The sequence below is a fragment of the Sphaerodactylus townsendi genome, linkage group LG07 (genome assembly GCF_021028975.2).
Source record: "Sphaerodactylus townsendi isolate TG3544 linkage group LG07, MPM_Stown_v2.3, whole genome shotgun sequence".
In the NCBI taxonomy this organism is placed as follows: domain Eukaryota; kingdom Metazoa; phylum Chordata; class Lepidosauria; order Squamata; family Sphaerodactylidae; genus Sphaerodactylus; species Sphaerodactylus townsendi.
In genome coordinates, this window is record NC_059431.1 from 50,062,799 (window position 1) to 50,077,646 (window position 14,848).

Consider the following 14,848-nt stretch of genomic DNA (forward strand, 5'->3'; position numbering starts at 1 on the left):
CACATGTTGCTGATTCCAACCCCAAAGCTAGTTATTTTATAATGTCTTATTCATTCTCAGTCACCAGCAGTATGATGCAGGTTGTTGTTCCCCATTTAATGATGGAGAACTACATTTAAATTATTCTCGGCCATAGCCATAAAACAGTTTCATGGGTGAACTAGGATTTGCTATTAGGCATTTCCTAGATCCACATTACAAGGTGTTTATTTTGTACTTTAAATAGGTCATGTAATGTAACTGCATATGTAAAAATTCCTCCTTGTAGTAGGTTCAAGAAATTAGACTTCCAGTGGAGGGTGAAGATGTAAAAGTGTATTTTTTGCAAAGCCTGAGAAAATATCTTTACTGGGTTCAGTATGCCATTCTTGCACTTATTTTTGTGCACTGTTTCTTTTTAACAAGGGTGAAATCAGTCTCCTCTTAAGCAAATATTTAAGAATCCATCACCTGTATTACTCTTAGCTGTAAATGAAGTAACACCTATTTTCTCTTTCTTCATTAGAGATGCTTGATTTGATTCTGTATTACTGTTTAGGTAAAATCACCTGAATTTCTTGCATAGCTTTTTGAGTCTTCTCATTATCATTAGGAAGCTATCATTTAAGAAAGCCTATCCCTCAATGAGATTTCACATTGTGTCCTTGTAAATGTAGTTCTCTAAGAGACTGGCACAGAGCAAGACCGCCTTTTTCATAATAGCAGTTCAGAATTTATTATTATTTATTATACCCATACAAGAGTGGGGTGATGTCTAAACAAAAAGAAATATATATACCCTTTGAAATGAGGCAAAATGAAGAAAAGGGTCCTTGATGAAACTTTTTTTACAATTTCAGTGATGAAAATGAAAAAGATAGTATGGTAACATTTGTAGTGGTAACATGTGTATATGTTAGCATACTTTTCTATCATCTTTCCATCAGAAAATGCTTAAGGCAGCTTATAACAAAACAAAATGCACAATTCATTTGCAGTCAGATAGACAACAATAAAAATACCTGTAGTTGAAAATCCAGTTTAAATCCAAGTACCCTCAAAAGCTTTTTAGAATGAATATGTTTTCAAAGGATGCCAGAAGACACATGTTGGTTTTTAATGCTTTAATGTTTAGCACAATATTGGTGCTAAAGATGCATCTCGTGCAAGGGAGTTCTGTAACCTCTCTCTGTCCCGACTGGCAGCCTTTATTGTAAATATCAGGAAAGTGCTGTACGATATAAGTTAAAGAGTATATTTGATTCATTCCAGTTGGGCTTCACACTGTCCTATTAAGGAAAGCTGTATGTTGTCAACAGCTACTGAAATGCAGTAAGGAACAGGAAGTACTTTTACTGAATTAAAAGAACTGGTGAACCTTTCAGTTTGTGGCAGCATTCACTGAAGAGCTGCAAGCTCAATTCAGACACTGTGCCAAACCATGTCTTGTGCAAAGAAGTTTAAAACACAGGACATCATTTTTAGTTCCAGATGTATTCAGACAACCCATATGATTCACAGCTGCTTGCCTGACTTAATTTTCCATGCTTTCAGCTTCATAAGTTCATTCCCATCTCTTAAGTATGACAGGCCCTAGAAGCAGAACAATGGTGCTATAATTATGTTTGTTAATTTGGACATCATGATACACCATGAAAAACATGGTTTCTGATTCAGGTTTACTGGCTGATTATCCTGAATACTGGCTGATAGTAAACCATAACTTGTCATTTCCTTAACTGTGGCTGTTTTTGCACGGCACAATTACACTGAGGTTGAACTGGGACAGGGGTAGGGAACCTGCGGCTCTCCAGATGTTCAGGAACTACAATTCCCATCAGCCCCTACCAGCATGGCCAATTGGCCATGCTGACAGAGGCTGATGGGAATTGTAGTTCCTGAACATCTGGAGAGCCGCAGGTTCCCTACCCCTGAACTGGGATCATATATACCTGGGCTTTTTTTCCCCGGTTTCTCCCTTTGCACAGCTCCCTGCTTCTGCCCAGGAGCAGAGTTAGGACCAGTAGGAAATGCTCCAGATTGTGTCTACGGGACGCAGCCATACGCGTGGATGGAGCCCGCACCTTGGGGGCCTTGGCAACTGGGGCCTAAGGTGCAGGCTTGGCAGACTGGGTTGTGGATTCCGATTTTTTGGGACAAGACGCAGCCATATGGCCAGCTTCCCCACAGTAAAGACGTCTCCCGACTCTCGAAGACCGATTGCAGCGGATGGAGGTGCGGGTGTCTCAGGCTGAAAGCCACGGCACAGGTGGGGCAGCCCCTGACGTTCACCTCTATGTCTTTGTGCATAGTGTGCCACCAAAAGTGCCGCCAAAGCAAATGGAGGGTTTTGAGAAAACCAAAATGACCAGCCGATTTGGATTTAAATGTTACCATTCAATCTGCCACTCAAAACAGCAGCCAATCAGAACGAGGGACACTGGGCATGCTCAGACATGCTTCCGAAGTAAATACAGATGTCCAGCTCTTGCAGAGCAACCTGGGGGATTTAAAGCAGGATTGGCATGGTTTAAGGGCTGGAACCATGCAAAGTTCCTGCCCAAACCGGGTTTGATCCCGCCCCCATCCCAGGATAATTGACCCGTGCAGAAAGGGCTTTAGAGTTGAACACTTTACTTCAGTGCCTCCCTTAGAAAGCAACATAAGCACAGGGTGAAAGCAAATCAAAGCTGAGGAATCCAAAGATCTCCCTCCCTCCTACACACAAAAAGGGCCTTTTGTAGGAATGGATATGCCTTGAAATTTGTAGAAATGATCTTAGGAAGGGTCCTGTCTCGAAATCGGGCATTAATGATATGCTCTATCCATTGTATCTTCCTTTCTTCAGCAAATGTAATTAGTCTGGAGACACCAGGTTGAGGGCACATGTGGTGCTCTTCATCTCTCCAGTGTGTGTGCTCTTGACAAGCTGAAGCCCTTGGAGAGTTCCATCATTACAACTAAAATGACAAAGATTTCTCAAACAATTTTTCTTGTCTCACAATTAAAATAACTCTTTACTTGAAACACACTAATATTGTATGTATTATGAAGTGTCACTGGATAATCTGGGATTTCCTATATATTTAAGTCCTTTATCTTTGTGTACAAAATCCCAGACTTTGAATGAATCCCCAAGATCATGTTTATTATATGGATGGACAAGATGGAGAAGTAGGTGTACAGAAAAATTCATAGTCATAGTAATTTGTTTTTCTCCTCTCCCATATATTTATGAAGGTGACTGTCTTGTATGGATGTTTGTAGAGATGCTGAAGTCCAAAATGCATGCACAGGGCATCAATTGTGAAAGAGTATGTACAAAACACAAGATATCTTGAAGTAGAAGTAAAATTGGGCTCCTGCTTGCATGGAGGAAAGGAAGAACTGTTAATTTTAATACTGGCAAAATATATTTTGCTCTGCGATATCTGTTCCAACAAGCAAAACATATTTTAACCATAAATCCAATAATTAAAAGGAAAACAGGCTGTCTAACATAAGAATATTTCATCAAACATGTTAACAAGGTCTGCTTAACAAATTTTGTTCACTTCCAATTTGCTTTGTTCATTTCACCAAAATTGGCCCTATTAACTCTGACAATTATTTTCTGACAGGATATTCACTTGGGATATAATCCTTCCAAAGGCTGGAATTGGAAATTTAGTTGAAATAATTGAGCCCGGAATGTTTATAAATATGACAGACTCTCTTTTGTAAAAAAAAACACACCTTAATTTTACCTCTTGCCAAGTGCTTCATTACCTCTTTTGTGAATGTTTGAAGCTTAGCTAGTTACTGTGTCCATGTTAAAGCATTTTAAGAAAATTTTGACATGTTTCCATAAATCTGTTTTACTTTAGTCCAAATAACTGAAATTCTTAACCCTCCAAATCTAATGACCGTACTTGTGAGCCAGCATATTTGTACTGCAACTTGCAATGGCATATAAAAATTTATTGGCATATAAAAATTATGAAGTTAACTTTAAAAATGTATGTAATTACATATAATTTATATAAAAACAACCAAACTCACCCAATACTCAAAGGTTACATACTCGTGTTTCATACCGAAGCATTAATTACATCTAAAAAGAATTTGGGTTCCAATTCACAAAAAAGTTCATTTACGTTGTTTAAAAGAAAATAGATTTTTTGATAATCTAATAACCCCTCACATTTTGACAGCACTTGATTCCAATGTTTGTTTCTTATAGAGGCTTTTTTAGGGCAATAAAAAAAGAGAATGGGCTAAAGTTTCAATTTGGCCACCTACGTATCAGTAGGTTCTCTCATCCCTTGATTTATTTTAGTATCTTCCTTGCAATATTTCTGATGGAGTTACATTAATTCCATTTTTACTGATATAATGGTTGGCTTTGTGCAGTCCCAAAGCATCTTCAATTGTCCACAGCTTGCTTCAACAAAGACCCGGAAGAAGCAGTTGCCTGGAGTATTATTGTGGAGGCGGGCAAAATATTCTTGATGTTGTATGCTGGCACTGCACATAAAAACATGCCTGCTAAGCTCCTATAAGCAGGTGTGTTGACATCAAAAACAAATTTGACTTGGTGAAAGTTAGTTTGGTCAGGTTTGAGATGCTGCCCCCCCCGCCCACACACACACACATACTCATCCCCTGAGTCCTTCATTTGAAGTTGATCACATTCTTTCAGGATGCCACATGACCCAATCTCCACTCCACACCTTTTAATAATGTACCATGGTGATTTGGGTGACTTTTTTTAATGGGGAAGGTGAGTTTTACAGCAAATCTGGAGTGTTCAAGTCAACCAAGCTACTGTACCTTGTTCAGATTTTGTACAACTCAAAAAATATGCACAAAGGACCTGTTTCTAGTTTGAGGGATCTGAATCTGTGGACCTTTATGATTGAACACATTATGATGATATTAGCTATCTTTCTTGTGCTCTGGATGTCTGTAATTACTGGCATATTCTCAAGATGTTGCTAAAAATTATGAAAAGGCCCCTTATAAGTGTTTATTATATTCTCACTGAACTCACAGGGAAGAGACCCAGGTGAAATCAGACAACCTGGGATAATGCATGTTCCTTCCAATCTTCATGGTGTAGTTTCTCAATACAAGCCAATAAGCTAACTGCACTGACGTAAAAGGATGTTAAATGAGATACTTACAGTACTATCCTGTGCAGAGTTACCTCAGTCTAATCTCATTGAAATGAATGGGTTTAGGCTGGAGTAACTCTCCTTACGATTGCATTGTTAGCATTGAACAGATAATGTACATACTACTGCCAGAAGGGGAGAAATGGAAATAGAAGGAAAATATTCAGGCTAATAAACAATTTTTCAATTCTCTGTTTTCCTTCCTGAACGTCAATCATCTTGTGAGCTATTTTAGCTGAGAATACATGATAGAAATATATTTTTTTCAAATAAAAGAATAATCCAGGGCATAAAATCCATTGCCACAAAATTTAGAGGGACACAAAAATATCATTGTATCCAAATGAGCTTATAAATTGCATTGACAGAGGCATATGTTATAAGTTGCATGGCCTTTGTTGAAAACATGAATAGACTTTCTTCAGAACTGGTTTTACTTCAAGGTTCTGCTTCCTGTGAATAGAGAGGGTACAACCAATGGTGGCATTCAAAGAATTTAACAACCGGTTCTGGTGGTGGGATTCAAATAATTTAACAACTGGTTGCTTACAAGCATCATTGTAACAACCGGTTCTGGCAGAGTGGTACAAACCTGCTGAATCCCACCACTGGATACAACCCTCATAATGCTGCCGTTGGAATGAATGGTGCTATAGGTAAGTTCTCCAGTTTTTCAATGAAATAACTATAGTGTTTCTCTTAGAAATTATGGCTTTGTTCCCATGGAGATTCTTTCAGAGGTGAATATATTGTTTGCTTTTGTTGTGACTTATACTGTCAAGGTAGGCATTGTTGTGTAAATGAAGGAAATTATGGAGGTTTACAGTCCATATCAAGTGCTTTTGGGGAAGTGGGGGGGGAGGGCAAACAGGGAAGCAGATGAACAGCTGATAATTTAAAGTCAAGTCAGCCTCTAGGAATAACCTTCTATTCTCTGTCAAATTCACTACAACACTTTGCAATCTGTCTGACTTCTGATGCTTCTTTCTCTTATCTGTTTTCTTTCTTTCTTTTTTCCTACACAGGTGATTTCTATTCACTCATTTCCAAGCTGCTAGGAGAAAGGGAAGATGTTGTTCATGTTCACAAGTATAACCCTACAGAAAAGGCAGATTCAGATCTTGTAGCTGAAATTGCTAACGTAGTCCAGAAGAAGGATCTTGGCTGGCCTGATGCCAGAGAGGTTTCCAGTAACAATGAAAGGGCCAATGCAATTCTTATCAGAGACAGAATTCACAAATTTCACAGATTAGAATCCACCTTGAGGCCACCAGAGAACAGGCACCTTGCTTTGCAGCATCCAAAACATGGTGGAGGGAACTGGGAGAAAGAACGTACAGGAGGTGGGTTGGGGTTGTTTGTTTTAAAATATTCATAATCTAAATGGTATTCCACATCAGCTGAGTTGGAAGGGATTATCAGTTGGTGGGTTGTTTCTTTTTTTAAAAAAAGAAGTACATGATGCTCCTCTTATACCAGAGGTGCTAATGAAAAATTCATTTTATTCAATTTGTGTAAGCAACAACCAAAGCAATGCTTCTGTTATCATTCTTAACTCTGATGGATGGTCGGTATGTTTTTTTCTTGTGTATGTAGGTGTATACTTTACATCTGTTTAAAAATGATCATATAAATAATTGTCTTTTACTATATTCTAAACATTAAACTATCAGTCATAAAAGGGCTAGTAATGGTAGTTTAGTGTGACATTTTAATCAGAATTTGAACTGGAGAAAATGGTTACATTTTGCTGAGAAAGTAATCCCAGTGGAGTGCTATAAATTCATTTTTTTGGTCTGTCTTTCTGTTTGTTTCTGCAGCTGGCTTTATTTCACTTCCTCTTAGAAAGGTAGTGATGCTGTCTATTTTGTCAGCAGAATGTCTTGTCAAATACTAAAAGTATTTTATGCGTATTGTTTCTTGTTTGTTGCATTTCTACTGATTTCAGTGTTTTTCTCTAAATGCGGGAGCATTGCAGTTGTCTCTAAATTGTTTTATGAAAACAAAGCTGGTACATATCTTACTGGAGCTGACTTAGCTTTAGAAACTACTTGTATGGTAAATAAGAGCATGGCTTATTTCAATTTTATTTTTATTTCTATTGTTTTACATTTATTCCTCGTCCTTTACATGCTCTCAGGTCAAAATCACCATGAAAATCTATCCTAAAAACCCAACACAATCTACAATCTCCCACACCCATTTCACTCCACCCACAAAAAAGGGAGGGGTGTATAGACATCTTGGGGAGCCCCTCCCAGCAGGAGAAGTCATACGAATTTCCTGGTAAGGAGAGCAGGCACCCAGTGAATCTCTGGAGGGAGGGCATTCCGCAGTGGTAACTTTGTGCACAGAAGGTCCCAGGAACAATTCCAGGCATCAGCAATTAAAAAGATCAGCTAGTAGGTATAGTGAGAGCCTGTACCTGAGGCCCTTGAAAGCCAGTCAGAATAGATAAGTCTTCTTTCCATAGGCCTGACTCAGTTCCTAAGGCAGCTTCATGTGTTCGTGTGTATGTATGAGCTAGTGTGATTTCATCCTTCTTTTCCAAACTGACACCTTGCATTGTCCACATCAGGGAGAAGGACCCACTGTCCCACACTAGTGCCTTCATTTGAAATTATACTGCTCACATGAGTAGACCACTTTCACAAGTTATTTTCTCACATTACTTCATTCAGTTGTCTAATGCCAAATCGTGGTTTGTGCTAACCACGATTTAAACTTCTAAACATATCTGTTAGTTTTTTTTAGATCACTTTTATGGCACCGTTCTGTGAACAAATATTTTCAAGGCTGCTCTGGAGAGGAAAACAAATAAAATGCAATATTATCAGCACCACTTAATCCATCAGTATTTAAGACTAAAACAAGTAAAAATCCATAGATTACATCATATCTTACACAGAGACATTCTGGAATATTTATTTCTTTACTTATTTTTTTTATTTATCCCACTTTTCTACATACATTATGGACGTGGGTTATAGTCACAAAAGGTTAAAACCTAGAATTTCACAAATATTTAAAACCACATTTCCCATCTTATGAACCTTCAACAGTATTCTTGAAACCAATAAGCAGATCATTAGGTGATGCCAGAAGATTTTATTTATTTATTTACAAAATGTATATCTGTATAATCAGGGCATGCACCACAGTAGTCAGATTTATTTTATTGCCCAGGAAGGGCTGCAGCTGGTTAACCCTGATAGTTTGGGCGGCCCAGTTCAACTGGGTGGGGATGGAATGGCCACAGGAGACTGCACAGGCTCACGCCAACATGTTTGCCTTCCTGGCTGGTATAAATAGCAGTTACACCAGATGGAAGGCCAGACAGTGAGGTGGGCAGGTACCGCAGAGTTCCATGATATCCAACCCAGTTGCAATCTCTACTTCCACGGCTGCACTGGCCTAACATGCAGGCCAATGTGGCTGGGGGTGCTCTGGAGGCAGAGATGATGTTAATTGGCTTTCCCCAGTCTTTGGCCCTGGGAATGCCTGTGGGATGGTTGATAGACTTATGCCCTCCTTTTCGGTGGTATAACTCCATTGAGCTCTGTGGGGGGCTTTCAGGCAGTTTGGGGTTTTCAGCTGTTCACTGCCTCCCTGCACCTCCTGGAAGCCCTCTGGAGGCAGCATGGCAACTCGACAGCAGCACTGTTCCCAGCCACCCCAAAGTCTGGATTGGGATGTCAGTGTGGAATGTTAGAACTGGATGTTTGGCCCTTGGCCTGTGTGTTTGCTTCAAAGTTGTGATGCGTTTTTCAGCTCCCTTTCAGAATATTTATTGTCAACATTTAAAATAGTTCCTGATAAGCCTTGTTTTTATTTTATTGTTACAGATTTTTTTTCTGGGGAAAAAAAATCAAAATTTGGGGCAAATTGAAATATATGCAAGTACTTTCATAGAATCACAGAGTTGGAAGAGACCCCAAGGGCCATCAAGTCCAACCCCCTACAATGCAGGAACATACAATCAAAGCAGTCTTGACAAATGGCCATCGAGCCTCTCTTTAAAAGCCTCCAAAGAAGGAGACTCCACCACACTCAGAGGTAGTGCATTCCACTGTTGAACAGCCCTTATTGTCAGGAAGTTTTTCATGATTTTTAGGTGTCATCTCTGTTCCTTCACCTTGAACTGGTTACTCCTAGTCTCTGGAGAAGCAGAAAACAAGCTTCCTCCCTCTCCAACATGATATCCCTTCAAATATCTAAGCATGGCTATCATGTCACCTCTTAACCTTCTCTTCACCAAACTAAACATATCCTGCTCCCTAAGTGTCTCCTCGTAGGGCATGGATTTCAGACCTTTTACCATTTTGGTTGCCCTCCTCTGGACTCGTTCGACCTTGTCAATATCCTTCTTGAATTCCAGTGCCCAGAACTGTACACAATGTTCCAGAAGAGGTCTAACCAATACAGAATAGAGAGGTACAATTACGTCCCTCGGTCTTAACACTATGCTCCTATTGATACAGCCCAAAATTGCATTGGTTTTCTTGGCTGTCGCATCACACTACTGACTCATGTTCAGTTTGTGGTCTACTAAGACACCCAGATCCCTTTAATTTTTTCTGCATTTATCTCTGTTGAAATTCATTTTGTTAGTTTTGGCCCAGCTCTCTAATCTGTGCAGGTCATTTTGAATTCTGACTGTGTCCTCTGTGGTATTAACTACTCCTCCTATTTTGGTATTATCTGCAAATTTGATTAGCATGCCTTCTATTCCATCATCCAAGTCATTGATAAAAATATTGAATAGCACTGGGTCCAGGACAGAACCCTGTGGTACTCTACTAGTCACTTTTCTCCAGGATGAAGATGACCCATTAATGAGCACCCTTTGAGTTTGGTCAGTCAACTTTCAAACCTAAAAATTTTACGTTTATATCAGCATAACATGCATGATTTATAATTTGGTTAGTGTACAATATTATATTTTGGGGCATTTTATGGAATTTAGAACTATCCATGATGTAGTATTCAAAAGCAACATTGTGATTATACCCAGTTCTAGAAAAGGAGAGCTGCAATCTGTTATACCCTCTTTGCACATGTATCTTTCTTTCGGCCATCTGAGAAAGGGTTGCCAACTTCAGATTTAGAAATTCCACCACAGTGTATTGGTTAAGAGCAGTGGACTCTAGCCTGGAGAACCAGGTTTGATTTCCTGATCCTACACATGAATGGTAGACTCTGTTCCAGAGAATTTAGGCATCAATTTCTACAAAGGAACTGGTCTGTTTCATCTGGAGATCAGTTGTAATTCTAGGAGATATCACCCCCCACCCCCCAGGAGATTGGCAACTCTAATCTGAGGAGATTTTTAAAAAAGTTGAAAATACAAAATTTTTGTAGTAAGCAAAAAGAAAGTGTTTTGTGACAAACCCATGTAGTTACAATAGTTAGCATATTTGAATATTTAGTGAAACATTATAAAATTGAAAACACTTAACTCTTCAATAGTGTGTTACGATTATACAGACTGCATATTAATTGTAGACAAAATTAGTCAAATTTAAACAAACTTACCTTTGTGAATACATTGTAAACATGTACAGTAGACACAGAAATTATCAATGTGTCTAATAGTCAACATAGCTCTTTACTCGTCCAGAACAGAGTGGGAGACTCACAAGCAAGGTGTAACAGTTTTTTTAAAAAGTTTTATTGCTTAGAAGAATTGAGACCCTAGGTCCTACAAGGGTCCGACTACAATAAAGTACTTGCTTGACTGGGACAACTTGAAGCCTGAAACTTGGATTCTTTCTTGACTCCGTCCAAGGAAGTCCACTTTGTCTGTGCTTTCTCTTGGTTCCTTCATTGTCCTTTATCTGGATTCTACTTTTTGTTAACACTTTAGACTTAATGCTCTCTATACACTTTAGACTATACACCATAGACGTAAGAGAAATTGCAGCCTTCCAACTCCACTGGCACCTCAGACTAACTGAACTAAACAGGGGGACTACTGAGTAATGAAAGAAAGACTGCCTCTAGGGGGGTTTCTTAAAGGGACAGGGTCTAACTAAAGTTCCCTCCCTTAGAACACTATACAAAAGGAACAAAACCCATACTAGCTATAGGGACAAATGGGATTTGATAAAGAAATAGTAAGAGCTTCTCTGGGGGCCTGAGAGTGTTTCTGTTGCTTTTAATATAAGGTGACCAGACGTCCCGCTTTTGGCGGGACAGTCCCGCCTTAAACCAAACTGTCCCGCGTCCCGTGGGGTTTTAAACTGTCTCGATTTTGTCTTCTGGGGTGCTCCCCTTTTCCCGCCCTGTCACAGGGCAGGAAACGGGAGCGCCCCAGAAGGCAGTGCGGCAGCTTCCTGCGCACGAGGCCGCAGGAGCGCACTGCCTTTTGGGGCACTCCCCGGTTTCCTTCCCTGTGACAGGGCGGGAAACAGGGGAGCGCCCCAGAAGGCAGTGTGGTCGCATGCGCACATGTGCCCCCCCCGCCCCAGTTTAAAAAGGTGACAATCTGGTCATCTTATTTTAATAGTAAATGTTGTCCTCAAAGTAGCATCCACTTTCCAGTATACAAATTTTGGCTTTCTTATTCTTGTCTTGAATGAAAGTTGTCATCTTAGGCAACTAGGTCATCAATTCTAACTTTGTAGGCCTGGAATTGCATCCACCTGAACTTGTTCTGAGCAAACATGGTTGAAATTGGTCTGTATAGGATGTAATATTAAGTGTCGATATAAAATAATTTAAGATGATTCACAACTTTATAAAAGCCAGAAGCACTGCTTCAAAGGTATTACAGTATCAGAGACTTTTTGGCAAAATACTCTGAGTCAGGATTGCTAAGCCTATTTAAACTTCTAAATAAAATTGCGCATTTTTTCATGGTTCTGACAACTGCTGCTGCACATAAAGTTATAGTTTTGGTCTTTTAAAAATTAATAAATAGAAGTTTCTTCTTAGTGTTACTATTATATTGCCTTCAAAGACATAGCTGAGTCCTTCCAAGTGACTCTACAATTAAATATATGATTATTTGTTAATGTAAAATGTATACCCAATTGTTTCCATATTTTATCTTTCAGATTTAACTATAGAAGTTACAGACTGGCCTGGAATAAATCTCAAAGTTGGACAGGTTTCTGGGCTGGCCTTGGATCCTAACAGTAATTTGGTGGTTTTTCACAGGGGCGATCATGTATGGGATGGAAAGTAAGTGAACATTCTAAACTGAGAAGTATATTGAAACGATGTGTTCTGGTCTGTTCTCTGTTGCTTTCACATGTGGTTCTCATCCCCCCCCCTTTGTTGCCAAATGTTCTGAGGTAAACAAGATGATTGCATTTTTCATATTATGAGAGAGGCAAAAGCATCTGTTTTAGCTGCATAATCCACGCTGAGGCCAAATATGGAATCTGGAAAACACTTCCTAGTTTGAAGCACATATTTATAGAATATTTGTGTTGTTGGCGTACCCTAATTTGTATTCAGATGTAGGTTAGTGTTCTGAAGGGTGTTAATATGCTTAGAAGCACATTAGTTAGGCACAGACATTTCTGTTCCTGTAGTTCTTAAAAGGTGAGGCTAATATTGTTGTCATCCAAAATTACAGATGTGGCAGGTAGAATAAATTGTACAGTGTGTGATATTTGACAAAGAGAGCTTTGACTCCTGAAAGCTTATATCCCAAAAATCATGTTGGTTTCTAAGGTGCTACTGGGATCAAATCTAGCTGTTCTATTGCAAACTAATATAGTTACCCTCTGAAATAATACTTCAGAAGTTTCTGAAGTCATAAAGAGAAGAATTGGAACAGTGGATGAGATGAATGATAGGAAGAACTAGAAGCCTGTGAGTAAGGCAGGGTAGCATTTCGACTGCAGAACTCTTTTAATGCTCTGGCCCTTTTATCGGACAACAGAGTAATACTGAGAACTTGCTTACGCATTCTCAATGATTGTGGACTAAAAACTGTTTTTGTAAATATGAAATTTATGGGAAGACAATTGTTGCGTAGGCAGACTGAATGCAAATTATTAAAAGCAAGGGGATGCAAAAGAGAAAAGAAAATCAAGAAAACCCTGAAAAGCATCACTATTTTCTGAGTAGTTGCTCCAAATGCAAACTCCTGCTGATAAGCACAGAGCAAAGCCCTGCCAAGGTATATACTGCTTAACAAGCTGTTCAGATTTTTCTCAAATAACTGTTACAGAATAAATCTTTGTAGTCCTCTATAGACATTTTTTCTGTACACATGGAGGGGAGAAGTTGCCAAAAAATTTAGCTCAAAAGTGGCGACACACACTTAGCATGGATCCCCAATACTGGTTCCAGTGACATCTTTGATGAAGTATTTGCCACTATATTCTTGGTTATTTCTAACATAGTTCTCTTTAGGAGACATATTTGGAGTAATTTCTTACAAGGATAGATTGTTTGGCATTGTGAACCTATTTCATTGTAAACCCCACTGTGAACCTGTTGGGCTACAAACAAAATTTTAATGTCCATGTGACTGTGCAATGTTAGGGCTAATTCAGCTACAGGGAGATGCACAAATTACGAGTTGATCAGGGTTTGCTTTTTATGCAGTAATTTTGTAATATAAGGCAGTATTGCTATATACAATTATTTGAAAATATTAAATCAAAGAAAGCAGGCAGAACTTTGACCATTTCAAGTCCACAAACTAGAGTACAGTCTGTGAAGTTGCATCAAATATAGAGAAGCAGGTAAGAAATTCTCGTCCTGTTTCACTCATGGAACATCATACTAAAGATTATTGAAGAAGATTTTCAATATGATACCCACACGCAACTGCATATTGCTGGTAAGAGTGGGGGAGAGGTAATTGTGAAGAGGGAAAGAAGCGGAGCTGCACAGAAGTTTGTAAACGGCCCCGGGGCTCCACTGGTATCATGTATACCGATCTGAAGCCGCTTCACTGGCCCGTGTGGAACAGGCCTTAGTCTTGTCTAAATATATGCATGTAATTTTAAAACTAATTCCGAGTTTTTAAATTGGGTGTAATGTTCTTTACCAGCTATAAATGGGCTCAATTATTGGCCTTAGGAGTTCTCTTCTTTCTGGTTGATTGCATTTCTATTGTACAACAAGGAAGAGTCAAACAAATTATGAGTGCTTCAGGCATTGCACAAAATGGTAGCAATTTTTTAAGCTGCATGTTCTGACAAGTATATATAGCAGGCTAGTTGAGAAGACTGAGCAACTGAGTATAGTTCTAGAGCACATTGTAAGCATGAGAGCTGGAGAAATATATGCAACCCCACAAATCAAGATACTCACTGATTATTTAATAACATTTCTGAAGTTTCAAACTCTTTTTTAATTACTTTCCTCATACTCCCTTTTTAGGTGTGGATGCTGTTTTTATCTATGTTGGAAGGTTTAATAAACTAATTCAAAAGAATTTTTCCCAGCAAGTCTGTGTGAATCATAGCTCGATTCCCAAATAATTCGGGAATTATTATACCAATTCTATTATTCCTGTGGAAAATAATTTGTAGACTTTTTTTCCCCTTGCAAATTTTTCTTGCCTAGTGAGAGCTAAGATTGTTCTTTACTGAACCTATTCTAATACCTTCTCTGTTGTTAGCATCAAGCTAATAGACTCTCTTTCCTGCTCCCATTTTCTGAGAATGTATTCTGCTACAGAAAGTCAGTGAATTAATATAGCCAGTATCACAGCTTCTCAAACAAACTCATACAGATTTGGGAGA

The 14,848-nt window shown here is 38.9% G+C and overlaps 1 protein-coding gene across 6 annotated transcripts in view; it reads left to right on the top strand.

Moving 5' to 3' along the window:
• Nucleotides 1-14,848, top strand: part of PAM (peptidylglycine alpha-amidating monooxygenase) — a 220,633-nt gene that overhangs the window by 143,616 nt on the left and 62,169 nt on the right. For 5 of the 6 annotated variants that reach the window (XR_007245071.1, XR_007245072.1, XM_048503652.1 and 2 more), the window contains exons 15-16: nucleotides 6,161-6,478; nucleotides 12,194-12,320. Coding sequence is in view for 4 of the 6 variants with exons in the window: in XM_048503652.1 (XP_048359609.1) it covers nucleotides 6,161-6,478; nucleotides 12,194-12,320 (445 nt within the window). In the remaining 2 variants the exon portion in view is untranslated. The remainder of the gene's footprint in view (nucleotides 1-6,160; nucleotides 6,479-12,193; nucleotides 12,321-14,848) is intronic. The other variant, XM_048503654.1, reaches the window with a different exon arrangement.